Raw genomic sequence first — 24,782 nt, forward strand, 5'->3', positions numbered from 1 at the left:
TGACCAGAGGACCAATCAGGAAACAAGACTTTTTCAAATCTGGGTGGAGGGAAGTTTTGGGTGTGAGTTCTTTGTTGTTTGTCTTCGTTCGGTGACACTCTCGGCTCTGAGACTGATCTTTCTATCTCCAGGCTTTCTAATCTTCTGTTTCCAAGTTGTAAGTACAAGGATAGTAAGACAATAGGTTTATATTGTTTTTTTGTATTTACATGTGTGTAGTTGCTGGAATGTTTTAAATTGTATTCTTTTTGGATAAGGCTGTTTATTCATTTTTTCTTTTAAGCAATTGACCCTGTACATTGTCACCTTGATACAGAGACCTATTTTATGTCTTTTTCTTTCTTTTTATATAAAGCTTTCTTTTTAAGACCTGTTTGAGTGTTTTTCACTTGTTAAGGCTAAGAAACGAAGGGAGGGGGAAAATCTGTTAGATTTACTAAGCCTGACTTTGCATGCTCTCTGGGTGAGGGGGGAGAGAGATTTGATCTCTCGGTACTTGTGTTTCAAGGACTTGAAGCAGGGAAATCTGGGAGGAGGGGGAAGGGAAATGATTTATTCCCCTTGGTTGTGAGACTCAAGGAATCTGAATCTTGGGGTTCCCCAGGGAAGGTTTTGGGGAGACCAGAGTGAGCCAGACACTGGAATTTTTCTGGCTGGTGGCAGCGATATCAGATCCAAGCTGGTAATTAAGTTTGGAGGTTTCATGCTAGCTTCTCATGTTCTGAACTCTAAGGTTCAGATCTGAGTAGGAGAGTTATGACACACAGCAACAATTTTCCCTAAAAATTTTAAATACAATGTTATTCCCACCTGTCTTTTTAAAATGAGTGTTGTTGTGTGTAAGGGAGCTGGTGAAGTTATGTTTTGAGGTTTTGTTGCTGCATAATCTTAAATCAGGCCTTCAAAACCCTTAAGCTTAGATGTCCCAGGACCAAATACTTGAACAGGACACCTATACAGTATGAGACTTAACTGAATGTTTTAGTGGTAGGGATGTAAAAGGGGAGAAGAGAGGGGAAATTCGCCAAATAGCTGGAAGTAAGAGTTGAGGAAACAATGGATAACAACATACACACTTGGCTTTCAGAAAAACCTGCTCTAGTTCAATCATCCGTTATTTAATTTGATGCAGTAATGACTGAGTGAAATTTTATGACCTGCTAGGATGACAGACAAGATGATAATGGCCTTCAGTTTATTTATTTATAGAAGAGGAGGATGCTATTCTAGCTTGTCAAGTCAAGAAAGAGGCCTGAGCAAGAAAAAAAAGTAGAAGCACCAGTGGAAAGTTGGAGGGTTAAAATGATAATAGGAAAGATCAAGTAGAGACTGGGTTTTAGATTAGTAAAGTTTATTTATGCATTTTACTTAAAGAAAACATTACAAATTAAACAAATACATGACAAAAGGAAATCTGTTAATCTGGAACTGAAAGTGAGATGAAAGCAGAAAGTTGTTTGTATACAGACTAATTCAAAACTAATATAGGAATATAAGAATGGCCATCCTGGGTCAGAACAATGGTCCATCTAGCACAGTATCCTGTCTTCTGATAGTGGCTGATGCCAGGTGCTTCAGACAGAATGAACAGAACAGGGCAATTATCATGTGATCCATCCCCTGTCATCCCAGCACCCAGCTTCTGGCATTCATAGGCTAGGGACACCCAGAGCCTGGAGTTACATCCCTGGCCAGTCTTGGCTAATAGCCATTGATGAACCTAGCCTCCATGAACTAATAGTTCTTTTTTTAACCCAGTTATTCTTTTGGCCTTAACAACATCCCCCAATAACAAATTCCACAGGTTGACTGTGTGTTGTGTGAAGTACTGCCTTTTGTTTGTTTTAAACCAGCTGCTTAGTCATTTCATTGGATGGCCCCTAGTTCTTGTGTTGTGAAGGACGAAATACTTTCATTATTCAGTTTCTCCACACCATTCATGATTTTATAGACCTCTAGCATATTCCCTCCCCCTTAATAGTCCCTTTTCCAAGCTGAATAGTCCTAGTTTTTTTAATCTCTCCTCATATGGAAGATGTTCTATACCCTTAATCACTTTTGGCCATCTCTGTATCTTTTCCAATTCCAATATATCTTTTTGAAATGGGGAAACCAGAACTGTGCACAGTATTCACAGTGTGGGTGCACCATGTATTTATACAGTGGCATTATGATATTTTCTGTCTTATTATCTATCCCTTTCCTAATGGTTCCTGACATTGTTAGCTTTTTTGACTGCCACTTCACACTGACCAGATGTTTTCAAAGAATTATCTGCAATGACACCAAGATCTCTGGGTGATAACAGCTAATTTAGATCCCATCATTTTGTATGTATAGTTGAATGATGTTTTCCAGTCTGCACTACTTTGCGTGCATCAACAATGAATTTTATCTGCCATTTTATTGCCCGGTCACCTAGTTTGGTGACATCTTTGTAACTTTTCATAATCTGCTTTGAACTTAACTCAACTCTCATAAGTAATTTTGTTTAGTCTTCAAATTTTGCCACCTGACTGTTTCCCTTTTTCCAGATAATTTATTAAAGTTGAACAGTACGGGTCCCAGTACAAATCCCTGGAGATCGCCACTATCTACCTCTCTCCAGTCCGAGAACTGTCTCTTTATTCTTACTCTGTTTCCTGTCTTTTAACCAGTTACTGATTCATCAGGACTTTCCCTCTTATCCCATGACTGCTTACTTTGCTTAGAGCCTTTGGTGATGGACATTGTCAAAGGCTTTCTGAAAGTCCAAGTACACTGGATCAACTTGTCCATATTTGTTGACCTCCTCAAAGAATTCTAATGGATTGATGAGGCATGATTTCCCTTTACAAAAGGCATGTTGACTCCAACATATTCATCTGTGTCTGATAATTCTGTTCCTTACTATAGTTTCAACTAACTTGCCTGGTACTGATGTTAGTCTTACTGGCCTGTAACTGGCAGGATGGCCTCTGGAGCCTATTTTAAAAATTGGTGTCGCACTCACTCTTCTCCAGTCATCTGGTACAGAAGCTAATTTAAGTGATAGGTTACATACCACAGTAAATACTGACATGTGAGCATGTAACTAAGTTTGAGACCAGTATTGGAAGAAACTACATTGCACAGTGACAGGTATTTGTATAATATTGCATGAAACACTCTTAATGTCATAATGAACTGGATAGGTCATCCTTACCTGGTGTCTGTAATTGTACCAGCCATTTGACCCTGCTACAATGACAATCCAGTGCTTGCCTCCATCTTCAGGATCCTCGAGAGGAAGCGTGCTGATTCCCAAGATACAGCCTAGCAATACAATTGCTTTCAAAATCATTTTTTCTTTCTCTTTACTCCACAACTTCAGCAACTAAGGAATAAATTTGAAAGATTAGGTCAGAAAACAGCAGAATAAAGCCAAAGCAGCAATTCTGCATTTCAAAAATATAGCACATCACAATACAGGTGAGACTCAGTTCCTAGTAGTTTGACATTGAAGTGAAAATACAATAACCTAGAAAAGGGGTCGGCAACCTTTCAGAAGTGCTGTGCCGAGTCTTCATTTATTCACTCAAATTTAAGGTTGTGTGCCAATAATACATTTTAATGTTTCAGAAGGTCTCTTTCTATAAGTCTTATATATAACTAAACTATCGTTGCACATAAAGTAAATAGATTTTTAAAGTGTTTAAGAAGCTTCATTTAAAATTAAATTAAAATGCAGAGCCCCCCAGACTGGTGGCCAGGACCTGGGCAGTGACAGTACCACTGAAAATCAGCTTGCATGCCACCTTCAGCACCTGTGCCATAGGTTGCCTACCCTGACCTAGAATAAAAGCCTTTGAAGGAATAAAAATTAATCTGAAATGGACCAAAATAAATGAAGCCAAAAGACTGGGATATTTTGTTCTACAATAGCTAGTAAATTGGTTAGGACTCATACATGTGAAATGAGTATCACTATCACTGAAATAAAACCCAGACTTTTCATAAAATAGAATGAAAAATTTGTTTGTTCAGTCCCTGCTTATGTAATTCATTGAGTATGTTCCAGGTACTCTTTCCTCACCACTGAGCATATGAGCCCCAGCTAGGAGCCTGGGCTTTTTAGGTCTGTCAGTTCAACCCCTGGTAGTGGTGGTGCCAGCCAAAGAGGCAGACTTCAATTCCACTTTCTATTTGGGGAGAAGAGCTTGGATAACTTCAATTTACAACTGGGAAAGGAGCAGCCAATGAGCAGCACCACAGCTGCTATACAGCAATGCAGGCACAAAGTGTCAATTCACCCTTAACAGCCTTTTCCAAAAGACTCAGCTAGAAGAGGCACAAGGAAGTAGTGTTACTGTTTTGGGGGAGAAATGGAGAGAAATTCTATTGCTCTGCACCATGTAATCCTTTATGTTGGTGCAAAGTGGGTGTAAGGTGCTACCAAATCAATATGTTATAAATAGCGTAGGTCATATTAAACCAAAATAATTTCTATATTTTTTTGCCACAAGTGCAAATCTGCTGCATCTAATGTGCTTTAGTAAATCAAATTCTGTTCTTTCACAATAATCATTCACCTTTAGTGAAACAAAGATGAGACGCTTCCCCCCAGCCACCCTAAGTAAACAGCATTTTACAATAATCCAGTTACCAAAACCAAGTCTGGTAGCTAAATATTACTGTGATGTATATAAAGTTATGGAGATGAGGCAATATGCTTCAGCACTGCTTTCTGAGGAGCAAAACCACCAGCTCACAAGTCTGCACTAACACTACATAGTGGGCATATCACCATTATGCCTTTACCAGATCACTGACTAGGCAAAACCAGCTTCAGTTCCTCACTGTACCAAAGCCATCTGCCCCACTGACTACCCAAAACACTCCAAAAAAGCAAAGTAGCCAACATCACTTCTGAAATTGCAGTGTGTGGTGGTGAAGCATTTCTGAATGGCACATAGCACAAGTCCTTTTCAAGACTGGCTCTACAGGCACCAATAATTCTGTCAATAGTTTAGCAAAAGAGAATATACCTTTGAAGGAGAAGGGAAAAAACTTTTAATGGGCTGACAGACATACACAAAGTGCAGGGGATCATATTGGATCATTCCTTATTAACCAGAACCGCTTGTGACCTTTGTATTGACAAATTCCAATACAGAGATAGGGGTAAGAGGGAATCAAAGCCAAAGTAGTGTTACTATTTGCCTTCTTTCTAAAGCTTGTTAGATCCTAGAAGACTTGTGATTCATCTCTCCATGGCTTAAACCACTGCAGGCAAACATGTGGTTTGGAAGTGCATGCTTAAATTTAGGATTTATTAGACTGAATTATTAGCTACTTCATTCAATTGCAATAACTTTTGTTAATGAGCTAAAAAAACATTGCTTCTTTCAGCATATAAGGAACTAACAAGCAAAGTTTGTCTACAACTAGATGGTTATAGTTTTAACACCTATTGCATTCTACAGGAACACAAACTAGCCCACCAACAAAAACTAAGTTGTCCATTTTGCCACTCAATTCAGAAGTTTCAGACATATAACTTAACAGAGCTAATCTTAACAGAACAGCCATTGTCTTGGAGAGATGCCATGTTTACAGAATGCACACAAAGTACATAATTGTGCTGTGAACAGATCAGCGGTCCAGGCAGAGATATTTATTCATCTGCGAAATACCATAAATTTACATGGTGCCTTACAATCCCCTGCCAAATTTGGTTTCATGATTCGAGGTATTTGGACTATAGCTACATTCAGGCTCTCTTCCTCTCTCTGGTAGTCCTAAAATTTAACTGACTTGGGTTTAATTCTATGCTACCAGTTAAATGTCATGCTAACAGATCCTTCAGACCTCAACATTTGTTTTTTGCAGGAAACCTTTTTCCAGATTTGTTCACTGAGGCAGAACATCCAGATGTTAAATCAAGATACATGATTCTCGTTTATCAAAACTGCTGAGAGGAAATAGATGACTCAGGATTAAAAATTAGAAACTAAACCTCTCACAGAATATTTAGTTCTATAGATTTAGGTCATTGGTTCAAAACCAGGTCATGTCAATTGTGACTGAGCTATCATCTGAACCTTGCTCAGAGGCCTATGTGAAATGAGGTGGTGGATCTCTTGTCCAGTTTCTAACAGACAGATGTCAAAAACCATCACTATAATTGGCATGAGTTAGCAGTCTCAGTAGACAAGCCAAGGAGTTGAATGGGAATGAAGACTAAACTACTCCCATTCTAATGCTGGTCCCCTTTCAGATAACGCTGATAACCATCCTGTGCTATGGATAACTAAAGGACAACATGGCCCCAGGCCTGCTATTCTAGATCCTGTCTTGGGCAGACATGTACAGGGGAAAAATACCCAAGCCTAGGGATTTAAGACATGTAAATTAATTTCACTGTAAATTATATTGAGGAAACCAAATGTCTATTTCTTGGTATCAACAATATGGCGAATCCAAGGTGTTATGGCCTCCTGGCAAACTGAGCCCATCTCAAACCAATCTCTGGCAAGGTGCTTAAAATGATCTATTCAATATTTGTCCCCCACTGGCAATCTTGTCACACCAAAGCTTTTCCTGACTACATGATCACCAGCCATATAGTTGTATTTCTGGCTACACATGCTTCAGAATTTTGTTGGTCTTCATTTTAATATGTCCATACCAAGAAGGCCATCAAAACCAAACCAGCACTGATGGTGGCAGTTGCTGGGTTTGGCTTCAAATAACCTCATTTCTGATCTTGTCCTGCTACTTGATATGAAACAGCTGACAGATTACAAGAATCAAAAACTTCAAAGGAGTGGTTTTTAGCTGTCAGTGCTCACCTTCCATTTCCACATGATAGTCTGTATAACAGTGGTTCTATAGATCTGCAGCTTTGCAGCAAGCTTAATGCCACATCCATGCCACAGAGCCTGCTGAAGGGCCCAAAACATGGCAGCAGCTGCTGCTATACATGTATCTACATCGTTCAAGCACCCTGCAGCAGTATCTATAACTCTACCCAAATGTTTAAAAGCTGCCACCTGCTCAATGTCTCATCTTGACAGGTTAATACTGAGCTGGTTGTAATCTGGAGCTGGAGTCTTCTTGATGGTAATGACCAGGTACTTAAATTTTATCTGGATTAATAAAACCACCAGTGTGTGCTGCTTCTTTGCTCAACCAGGTTGGCCATCAGCTGCAGTGATTCACCAAATTGAGTCAACAAGGCAGTGTCATTGGTATATTGAAGATCTCAAAGCAGAATGGAGTTCAGCTCAATGTTTAATAGACCTTAACTTTTAAATAGAGATTAATTTCTGTACATTTGCAGTATTTACTTTTCATCAGTCCTATTTGTCTTTGTTCTGTTTCATGATTTAGTCCTTGTTTTAAATTTAGAGGAGAAAAAAAGTAATTAAACTAGACAGAGCAATACTAGCAAGTTACAAAAAAGGCAAATGCTAAAATCTGCAGGGTTTTCTGAATAGCTTTTAGAACAAACTCAAACAGCAAATGTGTAACAAAGAAAGCTACTATACTAAAATCACTACTTGATTCTAACTTTTAAAAAATGTCTATCTGAAGGACAAGCCTAGACTGTTGGTAAGGTGTTAGGTAGATTAAAAAGACAGTGTTCTGTGCTGTGCTGAAAGAGGACACCAGACCAGTAATGTGAGGGGGGGGAAAAATATTCCTTGTCACATGCTATACCTTCAGGTCACAAATTGCAACAGGAAACCTGTTCAATTAATTTGATTACCAAGAATTCACAGGTACACAATAAACATACAATTGTAATAAGTTCATTTGTTTTAAAAATAAAAAGACAACTGCAATTCTCAGTCTAGTAATAAAGTAGAACCTTGGGAATACACAGTTTGTGCAGTATGTCCTGTTATACAAGACAAAGAGATGGTCTCTATCCTGAAGGGTTTAAAATTCACACAAAGATCAGATGTGCTGGGTGACCCAGATGATGGTGATAATTTAGATCTAATTACCTAGTCACCTTAGATACAGCAATTTTAATACCCGATTACAAGAGGTCTTCTCTGTATTTAGAATGATAAATATTGCAGTTGTTTACAGCTACAGTAGAACACCAGAGTTACGAAAACCAGAGTTACAAACTAACTGGTCAACCACACACACCTCATTTGGAGCTGGAAGTATGCAATCAGCAGAGACACACAAAAAAGCAGATACTGTACAATACAGGACTGTGTTAACTACTAAAAAAGGAACAGTTTTTTAAAAAGTGACAAGGTAAGGAAACTGATTCAGTGCTTGTTTTGTTTAAATTGCATGATTAAGAGCAGCGCTGTTCTTCCGCATAGTAAAGTTTCAATGCTGTATTAGGTCAATGTTCTGTTGTAAACCTTTGAACAACCTTAATGTTTTGTTCCGAGTTACAAACATTTCAGAGTTATGAACCTCCATTCCTGAGGTTTGTAACTGAGGTTCCACTGTACTTAACTAGCTCTCCATTAATGCATTAGCTGAAATATGTCTAACTATAGCCTCTATAGCAGAGCTACTATAAATGAAATAATTGGCTCTTTAAATGAATTTAGTGAGTAAACACTGGATCTGGAGGAATCTAGTTTTTCTAAACAGCTTTTAATTTCTTTGATTAAGTTCTATGCTAATTGAGCTGTCAGTTCAAAATTCCAATTGTCTAGGAAATATTTTTACTGTAATTTGCTTCCCTTCAGCTGCTTCTCTTACCCACTGGCCACCTTGTTTACAAATCAAGTCACAATTCCATTCCAATGGAAGGTATTTTCATAGTGCTAGTCATTGTAGTATCTAGGTGCTGAGTTTCCCAGGAAAACTGGGGGAAGGCCCAACACACGAGTCATAAAACTCATTCTGCGACTAATGTCAACATGTCAAAATTTGGGTGTCTAAAGTTAAGCACCCAAATACAGTAGAACCTTGTCATAACATAATTCCTAGATTTGGACCTTAGCGTCCAAAATATGGGTGTTGCATGAAAACCTCCAAGCTTAGTTACCGGCTTGGACCTGGTAAAGCTGCCACCACCCAAAAGATTAGAGTGTTTTGGGGCACTCTGGTCCCCCCAACAACCTTCCCTGGGGACCCCAAAGACCCAAATTCCTTGAGTCTTACAACAAAGGGGAATAAACCATTCCCCCCCCCCCCTTCTCCCTTCCAGGTGTTCCCTCCCTGGATTCCTGGAGAGATACACAGAAGCAAGCTCCGTGAATCTAAACAGAGGGACTCCACCCTCCCCATTTCCAGTCCTGGAAACACAAGTACTTCCCTCTTCACCCAGAGGGTATGCAAAGTCAGGCTTAGTAAATCTAACACAAAGAGATTTTCCCCCTGACTTCTTCCTCCCACCAATTCCCTGGTGAGTTGCAGACTTAATTCCCTGGAATTCCCACTAAAGAAAAACTCCAACAGGTCTAAAAAAGAAAGCTTTATAGGAAGAAAGAAAAATACATAAAAATGGTGTCTCTGTATTAAGGTGACAAATACAGGGTCATCTGCTTAAAAGAAAAAAATGAATAAACAGCCTTATCCAAAAAGAATACAATTTAACACATTCCAGCAACTACACACATGTAAATACAAAAGAAAACAATATAAACCTATGGTCTTCCTATCTTTGTACTTACAACTTGGAAACAGAAGATTAGAAAGCTGGAGATAGAAAAATCACTCTCATAGTCAGGAGGGCACAGACACAAGACAAAGAACAAGGAACTCACACCCAAAACTTCCCTCCACCCAAATTTGAAAGAGTCTTGTTTCCTGACTGGTCCTCTGGTCAGGTGTTTCAGGTTATTCCTTTCCAGGTGAAAGAGACATTAACCCTTAGCTATCTGTTTATGACAAACCTCAGTTACAAACATCTCAGGAATGGAGGTTCTTTGTAAATCTGAAATGTTTGCAACGCTGAACAAAACGTTATGGTTGTTCTTTCAAAAAGGTTACAACTGAACATTGATTTAATACAGCTTTGAAACTTTACTCTGCAGAAGAACAATGCTGCTTTTGACCATCTTAATTTAATTAAAACAAGCACAGAAACAGTTTCCTTACCTCGTCCATTTTTTTTAAAACTTTCCCTTTTGTAGTTTACATTTAACACAGTACTGTACAGTCTTTGCTTTTGTTTGTCTCTGCTGCTGTCTGGTTGCATACATCCAGTTCCAAATGAGGTGTGTGATGACTGGTCAATTTGTAACTCTAGTGTTTGTAACTGAGGTTCTAGAGTAAGTGGCTGGACCAGAAGTGCAAAGTACCTACAGCTCTCACTGAAATCAGCATATAGAAAATCTCCTAATTTCTATAATTCAGTGGGGATTTTCCCACTTTACTGCTTGCAAAATTTAATATTTTTAAAAGGGAATTAGAGGAAGGGGTTAGAAATCAATAGTTACTGCATGAAGCTTTATTAAATCCGCTAGTGACTTATGTATGCATTTATTACTGGAACTAGTGGTTTATTGTAATCATTTATGCAAAAAATGGTAGTGATTGAAAATGTGAAAAGGCCATATTTACAGTAAATAGAAAGTATTCCAGTCCACATTTTAATCAAAGACAGTCTTTATTTTACAATAAAAATTGTGTAAGGTTACTTGAAGTAATTTTAAACTTAGAGCAATTTAACAAACTGCTATCCCAGTGCTAGCTCATCCATTCCTACAGCAGCAGGAACAGTGACATGCCCCATTTCCCAGCAAAAATGAGACCGCAGCTCCTCCCTGTGACTGAGACAAACCACTAGCCCTATTCTTAAGATCCTATGAAGTCCAGGTTGTAACATGACACTTCGAGGTCTCAGTGAAACCCTTTCAGCTGTCAAATCCACCCACTCACATACTTAGCACGTAGGAACATTCTGTCAGTATTTTTTTTATCATGAAATCGCACTCCAAGCTGCAGGTACAAATATCAATGTAGAAATTTATATAATGTGTTATGCATCATTCTGTAAAAGAGACCACTATTTATTTGAGTGCGAACAGGGTAAAAGATAGGCACTTTGGTCAGCCATGGTAGAACAAGTTGGTTATGACACTTGAACAGCGAAGAGGCTGGTTTGGGGAAATAACTAACTAGAAAACTTTGTACTTTCAACATTTTTCTGATCTTTTATTACTATGTGTCTTGCCATTTTATATTTTAGACTTTTCAGGGCAGAAAGTGTCATACTGTGTACTTCTAAAGTGTTCAGTCCAATCCTGATTAGAGTTTGGGGCACTAAAATATAAATGTTTAACAGATTTTCATAAAGCTAATACTGCCCATCTCAACTGTAAATAAATGCATTTGTGTGCAGTAGGACATTTCCAACTTAATCTGCATTGTGTGGGGAAAGTCCATTAACTATACAGGAAATTTTTAAATTCTTTTGACTAGTGTTCCAATGAAAACCTTATCCTAGAGCAGTGGCTCTCAGCCTTTCCAGACTACTGTACCCCTCTCAGGAGACTGATTTGTCTTGCATACCCCCAAGTTTCACCTCACTTAAAAATTACTTGCTTACAAAATCAGACATAAATAAAAAGTGTCACAGCTCACTTATTGAAAAATTGCTTACTTGTTCATTTTTACCATACAATTATAAAAATTGGAATATAAATACAGTACTTACATTTCAGTGTATATTATATAGAGAAATATACACAAGTCATTGTCTATGAAACTTTACTTTGTACTGGCTTGCTTAATGCATTTATGTAGCCTGTTATAAAACTAAGCAAATATCTAGATGAGTTGATATAGCCCCTGGAAGACCTCTGCATATTCCCAGGGGTATGTGTACCCCTGGTTGAGAACCAGTCCTAGAGAGTACTGCCAGACAGTAAGAGACAGCTTCTCCCACAAAACTGTTCACACTTTCTTCTATGTCCTTCCCTTTATGCATGGAATGCTTTTCCTGAGCTGCTCTTCAAAGTCAGTACCTCTCTCCAAGTTGTTCATCAGCACAGCTGAATGTGAAGTGTGAGAAGAGAAACTGACTAATAACAGCTAGACTGAGGTGCAACTGGTGATAGTCCTTATGTTAAACATCAGGAATGCTCAAGCTGAAGCTATTCCTCAATTTGACCACTTTGTATATTTTTCCTCTACACTTGCATCTACTTTTAGATTGCACAGGGACTATGGCTTCCTTTGTTTATTCAATGCCTAACATTATGGGTGCTATTGGAAACAAATAGACATCAAGTGGATCTAGTTTAAGTCTGTCAGTGGTGCTCAAAATGTTGTATGAATTTATTACTAATGATACTAACCACTCACAAGCTCCTAAGTGACTTCCCCACAACACTCTTAACCTGCAAAAGTTTCCTTAAGAAAGCCACAGGTGCAGTTTTCTTTTAGTTCCTGCTTACCACTTCCTTATCTCAGTATGAACTGCTGCACCTGGATTTTGTAGCTGATCAAATGTTTCTCTACTTAAAACGTCTTCTTGTTTCGTGGGTTTGTTTTACCACTACCACTAACAAAGGCTGGATACTGAAATGAACACCCATGAATTAACAAGGGGAAATTACTCTTAGCCCCTCATATACTTGACTAAAACTCCTTGGCTGGTGGGTCAACGGCTACAAGCTGCAGCCTGTTGATTTTAAGGGGTCCTGGCACAGTATTAGTGGGAATGAGCCGTTACCCCCATCCCCTACCTACTCTCTGTGGGGTCCAGGTACCCAGCGAGCTGAGGAAAGCCCATCGTCCCCCCTTCCCCCCAACAACGCACCTGTACCCACTGCCCCCCGCGGGCTGCGATGACCAGACAGGCCGGAGCTTTGCTCGGTCCCTTTCCCACTTCAGTGCCCCCGTCGCCAGCACAGGGTGGATCCCCGGCGCCCCTCGCGACGCGCCCCTGCCGCTGGTGCCCAGACCCCCAGCAGGGCGAGGTCCCTCATCCCCCGCCCCCATCCCTACAGCCATTTCTTCCCCCCGATCCCAGGTTGCTTTCCCTTCGCCCGCCCAGCCAACGCGGCCTCCCTCCGAGCCGGCTCTTACCCAGACCGGGTACTAGGCGGGAATCGCCCCTGTCTCCTCACACGCACCTCAGCTGCTGTGATTTGCGGCTGACGGTCGCGGGGGACTGTATAGAGCCAGCCGGCCTCAGGCTAGGCGGGGAGACAGGTGAGTGGCGGCTCCATCAGCCAATCCTGTCAGGACAGAGACCCAGCCCGAGGCCGTCCAAATGGATACTACACTTCCCAGAATGCTGTGCTCTATCTCCGGCAGCAAAGCCAATGGCCCTCGGTGCAATGCATGCTGGGAGTCGTAGTGCTGGTGTGTTCAGTCTGAAATATAAGGGATCGGCACAGTTTGGCACGAGATGGTTGTGCCCCACTGAGAACGCAACCTGGGCAAGATCTAGGCTACAGCCCACCCCGGAGGTGACCATCATTGTTGGGTAGAAATAACGGAAAAACCACATGCAAATTGAGGGACACCACTTTATTTTAAGGAGCATTTTAGGGAAATGCCATTTCCCTTAGCATAGTATATATTTCTCTTGTATACAATTCTACAAGTATACAGTGCAATTAGCATAAGCTTCTATTTAATTTTAGATTTGTACTTATAATACATTTAGTACATCATAAAATAAGGGACAAGTGGTCACCCTAAGGGACAAACAATGAAATAAGGGTGTGTCCCTTAAAAATAAGGGATTGAGTTGTCACCCTACCACAATGTGTCTGTAAAGCACTTTGAAGTGATGTATAAGTGTTAAATATTATAGGGTTTTTTGACAGGATTAATTTAGTGGCATCATTATAATTCTATTGCTGTAGTTATAGCCTTACTAATTCTCCATGTGGATATTATTTTAAGTGCCTTTTTCCATTTTTGTTTATGTTGCTTTGGAAGCCGTATAACCTAACCCAGAAAAAGGTGCCATTGTTCAGGAATAAGATTGTCCCCTGTTATCATGGTATAACTATAGCAATATAATTATGTTGGTACATTTCCCTGTGAGCATAATCTCATGGGAAGAAGCTATACTGGAAAACAGTTGCCTATTAGATATCAGTATAAGCACCTTTATACCAATAAAAGCTATTTCAGTTTAAAAATAAGTATAAAATCACATCCCAGACTGAAATAGCTAAATTAGTACAAAAACTGTTTGTAGACCTTATAACTTTGAGTCAACGTAAGGGTTGCAGCTTTGAATCTTTAACAAAGAAGTTCTTTCCCAAAATTTTAGTCACTTCAATTAAATAAGTGTTAAGAAATTAAAACAAAATATACCAGAAAACTTTCAACTTTTACAAAAAAAAATATATGTAGCTATACTGGCAAACATCTTAATGTAGACAACTTCTAGCAGCAAAAATGTGCTTTTGCCAGCATCGCTTATATCAGCTCCCCAAACAAAATAAGTTATGAGAAAAAGCACATTTTTTTAAGTATAGCTGTGTACACTAGGCCTTTTGCCAGTATAAAAATGTCATTGAAATTCACATCACCAACTGACATTGTTATACAAGCAAAAATTTCTAATGTAGACCTGGTTTATGTAGATTAGGGATAAGATTCCCTTGCCGTCTCAATTATAATAGCTATTCACTAGGTTTCTTGCCCCAACAGAGTCTAAATTATACAAGACCTGAATTTCTAGTGGAAAAAACACTTTAAAAAGCTCATTCTTTTTTGCATCAAAAAAGCATAAACCACCATAAGCCCATTTTCCCTTTTGAAGTACAGTAGCCTTTAAATTCACCCTTCCCCTTTTCAAGAAGATATATCTTTTTTCAGACTCCATCTGTGATCATTGTAGTACCCATTAACATGAATACCAGAAAACTAATTTTAATTACATAATTCTGCTATGACCCTGGCAGAAATTTGTTAGAAAACTGAGGAATCTGTATGCTTGAACTGTCTCAACCTATCACCTGATCTTGAGTTTAAAAGGTCATGGTTAACCAATGTTGGAGATAATCCTTTTTTGGATGCTGATATCTTTGGCTAGCAGACACATTTCTCCCAAACTTATGGCTAAACTTTTAAAATTGATTGTGTCTCATAGGTCACCCCTCTGATCTGCCAAAGTCCCCAACGCTATTTTCTAACAGAAAAAGTTATTTTGATCTTAATTTACACTACAAGGGTTATGGTTTGTATCTTGAGCTATACCCTCTGGCACTAGTGTCTGTGGAATGCTTGCTTAACCCAATAATTTCAAGTCCAAGAGTCTTTCATATTGTTTCTCTGTTGTACTTGGGTTACGCCAGGTAAGCATGCTGGGATTTAGGTGTGTTACTTCCAATGGAGCTAACAGCTACATAGTTAAAAACTCGTGTTATGCAATGCTCAGCAATGTGCAAAATACAGAAGACAAGACCTCTGCCCCAGTGAGCTTAGCCTAATCTTTATACACTTAGGTCAGATGCATAATATCACTGATCAAAGTGATGCAGATTTTTCTTCATTTAATACACTTCTTTCTCTGATGGAGTTAACATTAAGAGGCTTCTTGAGTGGAATGAGTGGGTGTTTGGATACAGAGAGGGTTTCAAGTGTAATGACCCTGGCAATGACAGTGAGAAGACAAAGGTGGGAGAAAAATATAAAAGGTCTGAGTAGGCAGGCAAGCATGAGACATAGGCAGAGCAAGGAGTAAGAAAAAGAGAGCAGAGAAGGAGTCCAGTTGTGCAGAGCTTAAAGGGAAAAACAAGATGTTTGGATCTGATGCAGCAGATGAGAGGAAGCCAAGTGAGAAATATCAGTAGAGTGTAGGAGAAGTAGATCAATCTTAAGAGAAAAGTCTTCATGGGCTAAAGGAGAGTGAGGGGAGAATCAAGAATGCCAGTGAGGAGATGTGTAGTCCAGGCAAGAAGAGACTAAGGCATGGACAGGACTTTGTGGTAAGAATGGAGTGGTAAAGGATAGCTTTTGGAGATGGAAAGATTTGGCTATAGTTTGACTTTTGGAGAAGGAAAGAGGAAGAGTCCAGTTAGACTCCGAAGGGGTGCAAGCTTGGTAAAAGATGGTGGAATTGTCAATGATGACACTGAGGTGAGAATTTGAGAGGAAAGAGCGTGTGCAGTTTTGCCATGTCTGAACTGGCATTATGATTAGGGTGACCACATGTCCCATTTTGGCCAGAACAGTCCCTTTACGCCTTGTCCCAGCCATCATGACTTTTTGGCAAAACTGGGCATTTGTCCAGTTTGCTCTTGCCAACCAAATGCCCAGTTTTGCCACGAAAGTGGGCTGCGACCCCTAGTGGGGTGCAGAGGAATGGGTGGGCAAGCAGCAATGCCAGCCCTGCGCGGGAGGGAGGGCTCAGGACAGTGGCTTGAGCTGCCTGGGCCAGTCCCACATAGGCAGGTGGCAGGACATCTGGGACTGGTCCTGGGCGCAGGGGGGAAAGGGGAGGGCTCTGGTTGGCCCCACATGGGCAGGCAGTGGGGGAATTGGTCCGCCCTGTGTGAGGGGGAGAGAGGCATGTCTTAGGCTGGTCCCATGCAGGCAGGCCACAGGGGAGCTTGGGCCAGCCTTTGCTGGGTGGCCTTGTGTCAGCCCCATGAGGTGTCTCATTTTCCCTTTGGGAAAATATTGTCACCCTAATCGTGATAATCAGGATGAGATACACAAGACAGCATTGGAGACATTAGACTGAAGTTAATAGAGGGAGAGATTTGAGAGTCAAACAACTATTCTAACATAGTTGTATGATCCTATCCATGGGTTAGACAGCAGCAGAAAACAAAGTTTGATGGTTTTGTGCTTGAGAATAATAAATATTTGAAACCCTTTCCCAGGATGAATGAAAAACTTAAATGTGACTCTTGCTAGAATTGCTCCAAATAGGTTTAGCTATGTTTAGGCAGCAGTGTAATAATTAAGATCTGACAAGGGATAGGGAAGAGAGCTAACAATCTAGCATGACCACAACCTCCTAGTGGAAGGGAAGCAATGAAACAGGCGCATATGTTGGCAGGTTGGTGAGAAAAATTCTGTTTTGAGTGGGGGAGGGAGAGAGAGAGAAAAAATGGGGAGTGTGTGTGTGTCAGTGGGGAAGAATATCATACATGTAAAACATTCTGATTGTGCTGTGACAATTCTGGAAAGCAAACACAGCTGTCACCCAGATATCATGTGACAAACTCCTGGTACATTTGCGTGCATTTTCACCAGACCAACGTTGCCAGAGATTATTTGAGAACTGAGAATTACTAATTGGCTAGAAAACTCGGAAAGTTCTGACCAAAACAGAACTGAATTACTCACAACATGCATCTGCTCTTAAAAACCAAAAAGCCCTTATCTGCAGCTTTCATATGAGGTTTCAGTAAACACAGGATGGAAAGTCCTACACTGTCATGTGTGGTAAGTTTATATAATTTACCTGAAATTCTCCTTTTCTGAAAATATCATTCCAATGGAATTCTCACTTCTGCATCCCAGCTTTGTAGTGCAAGGTTGGGCTGATGCTTTGGAGACTGATAATGGCACCTTTTGGGGAGAGGTGGCAAACTAAGTCTTCCACATTCCACAAGTGTAGCCTTGAAGATTTTCTAACATACACATAGTTATGGTACCAACTCACTACCCTTACAGCTAAGGACAACTGGATTGGGAACCCATCAATGCTGTTTTTAATCAACTAGAAGGGCTGCTATAAAAACATCAAACCTGAGGTTAAGTATGCTCTACCTCAGCAACCCTCCCATGGGTCAGGGATTATCTATATGAAGCCTCTCAGTCTGGGGGAGACTGAGATGAGCCACAAATCAAACATAGGCCTTACTGAACCAAATGCTTAGCTTACACCATTAATAGAATGAATTGAAAAAGCAGCATATGAAGTTAGTGAGTTTGCCAATCTATAAGAAAATTTTCTAGAGACTGTACCTTTTAAACCCTACAGGGCTTTCTATAAAAAAATATTTCCTGTTTACTTGTTGGGAAAATTGTCACTAAATATTTTCAAACAGGAAAACGATACAAAATTATGACCATTGAAACTGTGCTGATGTCATTGCTTAAAAAGCATGGTATCTACTAAAATTAGTCTTCAGATTTGATTCAACAACAGGACTCCTGGGACAGTTCAGAGCCCAGACCATAGCAGTTCTACCTAACTTAATCTAGATGAATGTGCCTATTCAGCAACTAATTTTATACTGTTAAAAATGACTATAGGTTGTTTCTGCTGTCATTTGTTATAGGACAAAAAAATTGAAGGTAGCATGAAGGTGATGGACTGCATAAGCCTATTTGCATATATACATAGCAAAAATACCACCACATTGCCTAAACAGGTGGGGTTAAAGAATCTTATCCACCCCAACGCCTCCTTAAAATTGGAAAGATTTCCTTCGTAGCCACCCACAAGCAGTGGGTTTAGGTGAACGGCTACGCCTTTCATCCTGCCCTGAAGTCAACAAACTCCATCTTGGCAGGATCACAGTGTTGTTAAGTTGGGCTCTTTGGCTAAATTATTGCCTAAAACCAGTCCTGCAGAAATATTCACATTGTATTAGTCTGTCCTGACTTTTTTTGAGAGCCCTTCAGAGTTCTCATCCCTTTGTTAGGGGCCTGCAATAACTTGTGTTTAACAAAATAAAAAGAGGAAATGAAACTCTGAAAGCAAAGTCAGATGCAATGTGAGAAGGGTAGAAAAATCACATGGTTAATGTGGTGAGTCTGACCTTATAAAATCAGCAAGACAAGATTTTGGCAGATGGGTCAAAGTGGCAGAAATGCAAAACTGCTTATCTTGCGAATCCATGCAGAGGTCAGACAGGATGATCCTGGTCCCCTTGGACATCCAGCACCTTTGAAAAGACTTCAGATCTAGTTCTGGTTACATTTTTACAGAAAAATTATCCAGAGAATGGATGATCTTAGTTACTCAAAGAAAAAGAAACAAAGTCCATTTTTTCTACATAAAAATAAGAGGGGACTTCACTGATGTTCCCATAGTTCTGAAGGAAATAATGACAGAGCTAAAGTCAGACACAGGGAGATCAGCTCAAGCTAAACAAGCTTGGGGAGCTAAAGGAGTTCATGCTTCATTCCCTTTCTCAGATTGTGTCAGTTTCAGGGTAACTGCACCTATGACACCCTCCAAAGTGTGTTCAAGGAACGCTGTCTCAAGCATCTAGCTATCAACTGTCATTGGGATGGGACCCATGACCTACCCCCACAACCAGGAGGTTAGACTTCCAGCCTCCTTGCCTTCACTCTGATTCTCCCCAAGCAGCTTTGGTAAACATCCAACCCCTGCTCTTTGTCTTCTCTCCAAAGACAGTGACAGTGATTTACCAGGAACCAAACAGCCCTTTCAAAGCGGAGTACATTTATTTAAAGACAAAATCATACAGAGAAAACATACAGCAACAGGATCTAATTGCTTTACCAGTAAGCCGCCCCCCCCCCTGCCCCCCCAATAGTCTTATGGAGACTCTGGCAGGTTCCATTCTTTCCCGTCCTTCAGGAGGATGCAGTTTCCTCTTGGAGAAAAGGTCAGGTCTGTCCATTAAATCAAAAAGACGACCTCTCCCCGTCAGATTAAACTGTGCCTTTTATACCAAAACACTTGCTTTGTCTTTCAGCCTCCTGAAAACAGGTAAAACCTGTCACTGCCCTTTTTCCTCCATGAGGTCAAACTTCAAGAGGCTAGCTATCTGCATAAATGCAAAATCCCAAACCTGGTTCTCAACCCGCTCTCTGCTTCCCAATAAGCCAGGAACACCCACATACAAAAGTCTGTGGATATTTGATGGGCCCATATCATCTTGCCCTTCTTAATATAATGGACTTCAAAGTTTTCATGCTTTCCAGAGGATAACCATACATTAAATACAATAGTTTCAGGATAACGCTACGTTAATCATAGCTGTTACATCTTGCATTGCTAGGGGCAACATAAACATAAAGGGGGGGAAGTGCTTGTAGATGAGGAATCTTTGGCCTGAATTTCCAGAGGCAGCATGTGATTGAAAGCCTGTTTTCAATACCCAACTTGAGACATATGAAGGGGATTTGCTTCTCAGAAGGCAAGTGCTCAGCAGTTCTGAAAAGTCAGACTTTTGATGTCTCAGGTTGAGCACTTCAAAATGGAGGAAACTCAAATCACTAGTCATGTCTAAAAATGTCTGTGTAAAAATGTCACCACCTTACTTAGAAGAACTCCTACTGTATTCAGTCACATGTGCTGATTTCAATGACAGAAATACATTCCAAAGGATTCAGGTTTAAGGTTCTGATTATGGCCCACCTCTACTAATTAGCTTACTCAAACATCCCTCCATATGCTAGTGGTAGATGGATACATCTAAGGTACTTGTATGGCCCCCCCATTACTGTAATATCTGGGTGTCTCACATTCTTTTAATATATTTATCATCGCAAAAAACACTGAAAGAAGAATTGCAGCACAAAGAGACTAAGTGACATGCCCTAGGTCACACAAAAATCCATGGTAGAGAAGGAAATTCAATCTGTATTGCTGAGGTCCCAGGCTAATGCCCTAATCATTGGACAATCTTTATATGAGACAGAAGGTAATGAATGTCCTGCCTCTTTTGGTGTGGTGTCTGCTGTACCATTCAGTATTGTTAAAACAAATACATGTTGTGAAAGCAAACATACAGGGGAAAGTCCCTATGTCATACTCATCCTATAACAAGCTCTGCTGGATTTTCTAGTTCCAAATTCCTCATGAGTACAGAATCTTCTGATACTGAATGCACCTCAGCTCCTGGGTTCTCACACTTAAATTGTATGTAACTATTTAAACAAATATGCTGTTCACTTTAATTACACCTAGGAGAATTCTGCACCACTGGACATGAGCAGAATTTTTGTCCTCTGCAGATTTTTGCTGCCCTGCAGAAAAATGACTGACAGGGAAGCAAAGGAAAGCTACAGGAGTGATCATGTTACCCTCCCCAGCAATAGGTTTCTGGTGCCCAGCTGGCAGAGAGGTAAATCAGTGTGAGGCATGTAGCTACACACCACAGTGAAAAGCAGGCTGTGTCCACATTGCAGTGTGTAGCTACACATACCCTACACACTGTCACAAGAGGTGTGCTATGTATACATAGCCACAGATCACCAAAAGCACTCAGCTTTATTACTAACATCCTGTGAAAAGCTGGGTCAAAAGTCAATTTGTCCTTGTATCAATCCTATGAAAAGCTTTGAAAGAAGTAACCTGAGAGACTGTCTCACCCTGTGTGATTGTGACTGTCCATGACAGTTGCATTCCAATGGAACAGTAGTGCTGTCACCCTCTAGAGTGAGATTCATGTGTGCAGAGATAGAACTTTCTTGGTGAATGGTCATAGATTTGGAACTCATTCTTGGAAGATATCAACATAATTACAGACATCAGCATATTCAGAACAGAATGTAAACCCCATTTCTCTGAGCCTGCTTTCCCACTATATCACCATCAACAGAAAGAGAAATTGATTCCTGTTGACAGGAAAAGGGAAAAAAGATATCTTAAATTCATTATTTTGAAAGGTGCTGAGGTACAATGGAGATGAGCACTAAAAGTGGTAAAACAAAATTCAAAGTTTGAAAATTGTGATTGAAAAAGGACAGTTTGTGAAAATGTTCATGAATTCATCCTTTTTTTCGACCATCTTTAATGAGCACTCTAAGAATCTAGATAGATGCCATTTGTTTAGTTCCATGCAGTTTTACATTAAGCTGTGTCCTGTAGGTAGATAGCATTATTATCCTCAGAGTATTACTGTGATCAGTCATAAGCTCTTTCCAACAAATGCACCAGAAAGAAACCAAGCATATCCTTGAATGTGGGTGAAATACCCAAATCCTCAGCAATCTTTTCAACCTCTGAGTCTTCTGATGTCTGACAAAATAAATGCACTCTTCATTTTGAGATTTTTTGCCTTTTTTAACCACATCATCAGTTTTTATCCCCTAACTTCTCTCTATCAGCATTTAGAATGGCAGGCACTGTTACCAGTTTGTGTGACTACTACATCAGTACTGTAATTCTCTAACAGAGAAGGAGAGAAAATGGAAAGAGGAAATAAGCATTGAAGATACTGCAGGAAAAGTTGTGTCATCTGTTACATGAAGGAGAAGAATGAATTAGGAATGATGATGGGAAAGGAATGATGATGTAACAATAGCAACACAAGGTTATACTTTTAACTATATTGTTGATTTCCACTAGGTTACAATTAAATAAAGTACATAGGAGACATTACACAACTGTTTCATTGCTTTAAACTGTAGGAGGTGTGGCTTTGGAAGAGTCTTGTGACACAGGTGTTTTCCACCCTGGCTAGTCAGTGTCTTATATATTTTTAAAGCTCTACATTTTGCACCTGGCAATCTGAGAGATTGCCACTCTATCCACAGCCACAGTTCAGCTAACAATCCCTATATTTAATAATCTCAGGGCTGGAGGAAGGATAGTCTCAGGGTCAGAGTCACTGCTGCTGTCATAACATTTTTCCCAGATCTGGACCTTAGCGTCCAAAATATGGGTGTTAGCATGAAAACCTCCAAGCTTAGTTACCAGCTTGGACCTGGTAAAGCTGCCACCAGCCAGGAATCTATACAGTGCCTGGCGCACTGTGGTCTCCCCAAAACCTTCCCTGGGGGACCCCCAGACTCAGATTCCTTGAGTCTCACAACAAAGGGGAATAAACCATTTCCCTTCCCCCCTCCGGGTGTTCCCTCCCTGGGTTCCTGGAGAGAGATACAGAAGCAAGCTCCGTGAATCTAAACAGAGGGACTCCACCCTCCCTGTTTCCAGTCCTGGAAACACAAGTACTTCCCCCCTCACCCAGAGGGTATGCAAAGTCAGGTTAGTAAATTTAACACAAAGAGATTTTCCCCCCGACTTCTTCCTCCCACCAATTCCCTAGTGAGCTGCAGACTCAATTCCCTGGAGTCCCCACTAAAGAAAAAACTCCAACAAGTCTTAAAAAGAAGGCTTTATAAAAAAAGAAAGAAAAGGACATAAAAATGGTCTCTCTGTATTAAGGTGACAAATACGGGGTCAATTGCTTAAAAGAAAAATGAATAAACAGCCTTATTAAAAAAGAATACAATTCAAAACATTCCAGCAACTACACACATGTAAATACAAAAGAAAACAATATAAACCTTATTGTCTTACTATTTTTGTACTTACAACTTGGAAACAGAAGATTAGAAAGGCAGGAGATAGAAAAATCACTCTCAGAGCCGAGAGGGTCAGACACAAGACAAAGAACAAAGAACTTACACCCAAAACTTCCCTCCACCCAGATTTGAAAAAGTCTTGTTTCCTGATTGGTCCTCTGGTCAGGTGTTTCAGGTTACTCCTTTCCAGGTGAAAGAGACATTAACCCTTAGCTATCTGTTTATGACAGCTGCCTTGCACCTTGAGTAGTCCTTTAACTGTAATGTAGCTAGAGTTAAGGTTGCCCGACACTCTCCATGTATTCAGTTGCTTATAACTTCGCCAAGCTTTTAGTTATTTCATTTAAGATTTTCCATGCTAGGTGTCTGCCTCAGGTTGAATGTTTTTTGGAAACTCCCAGATAAAATAGTTCAGTCATTTTTGAGAACAAAATAGGAGAAAAACATTTTTTCCCATGTTAAAACAAATTTTTATAACCATTTAATTGGTAACTCTAGTTCCTTCCCGCTTTGGAGCAGTAACTTGAAATTTGGCAGGGTGATTGTCCTAGAGTTAGGACTATGCCTTTTGCCCTCCCTATGAAAAGGCATCCAAATTTGTTCATGCTGCGAGACTCTAAACATTTAGTTTGCACATGCTCAGTAGACTAAGTTTGGCAATTTAATTACCAGAAGATTTCATCTGCCCTGAGCATGCGCCATCACAACACAGATCCTACATGCTGGCTGAACTGAGTACGCACCATCCCTACAGTCTGACTGAGCATGTTCCAACCTGGAATTTCAGGGGCTGGGCAGGACTTTCCCTGCAATTGCTCTTCTTTGTGCCTCAATTCTTCATCTGAAATATGGGAATAATACCACCTAGTCTCACAAGGGTGTTGTGAAGATAAGTGTCACTAATATTTGTGAAACATGCTGAGAAAGTTCATAGAGGAGGTGTGGCAGGCCTGGCACCACAGCACTCCTTTGTGGCAGGGGTAGGATGGGGTGTCAGCACCTCACCATTCTCAAGTTCCTGCACCTGCCTCTCTGTGGGCAACCAGCTGCAGCCTAATGGCCCCCTTCCACACAATCACTCTTGTCTGGCAAGATAGTGCAGCCTAGTGGCCAGGGTCCATACAATCCCCCTCACAAGCAGGGTAGCATGGCCTAGCCACCAGAGTCCCTAGGATTCCTCACAGTTCAGGGGTGAGTTGGTATGGGGACCCAGGCCCACCCTCTCCACCAGGTCCTGACCCAGGGCCCTGGTAGTGGCAAGCTCCCCTTGCCACCCGCTCAGCAGGGATCTGCCCACAACACGCCAAGCACCTATACGGCTCTAACACCATTTTTCTCTAAAGTTCCCCTGGGTCACTTCCTACCATGAATGCCAGGTTGTCTGCTGCGTGGGGTCCTCCGTCAGGATATCGGGGGCATCCCAGCTTGGCTGGCCTCCAGATCCGGTGCACCAGTTCTCCCTCCTCAGGAGTTAGCAGTGTGTCTCCTTCTCCTCCTGCAGTCAGCACAGACTGAACAGCTCTGCAGGATTTTATACCTGTTCTCCAGTTGGCACATGCCCAGCAGAGCTTCTGGGGCATGGCTTCCTCTGCTAGAAAAGGAGGGTTAACCCCTATGATAACAGTGTGCGGCCACTTTGCCCCATCACAGGAGGTAATGAGGAAATCCCTAAGTTT

At 40.7% G+C, this 24,782-nt stretch overlaps 1 protein-coding gene across 1 annotated transcript in view; it reads right to left on the reverse strand.

The window, feature by feature from the left end:
• LGMN (legumain) overlaps nucleotides 1–13,160 on the reverse strand; it is a 46,435-nt gene extending 33,275 nt beyond the window's left edge. Inside the window, exons 1-2 of the mRNA XM_050953311.1 lie at nucleotides 12,982–13,160; nucleotides 3,185–3,355 (exon numbers count right to left, since the gene is read on the reverse strand). Coding sequence (XP_050809268.1) covers nucleotides 3,185–3,322 — 138 coding nt within the window. The 5' untranslated portion in view covers nucleotides 3,323–3,355; nucleotides 12,982–13,160. The remainder of the gene's footprint in view (nucleotides 1–3,184; nucleotides 3,356–12,981) is intronic.
• Nucleotides 13,161–24,782: the final 11,622 nt, after the last annotated feature.

The sequence above is a fragment of the Gopherus flavomarginatus genome, chromosome 5 (genome assembly GCF_025201925.1).
Source record: "Gopherus flavomarginatus isolate rGopFla2 chromosome 5, rGopFla2.mat.asm, whole genome shotgun sequence".
In the NCBI taxonomy this organism is placed as follows: Eukaryota; Metazoa; Chordata; order Testudines; family Testudinidae; genus Gopherus; species Gopherus flavomarginatus.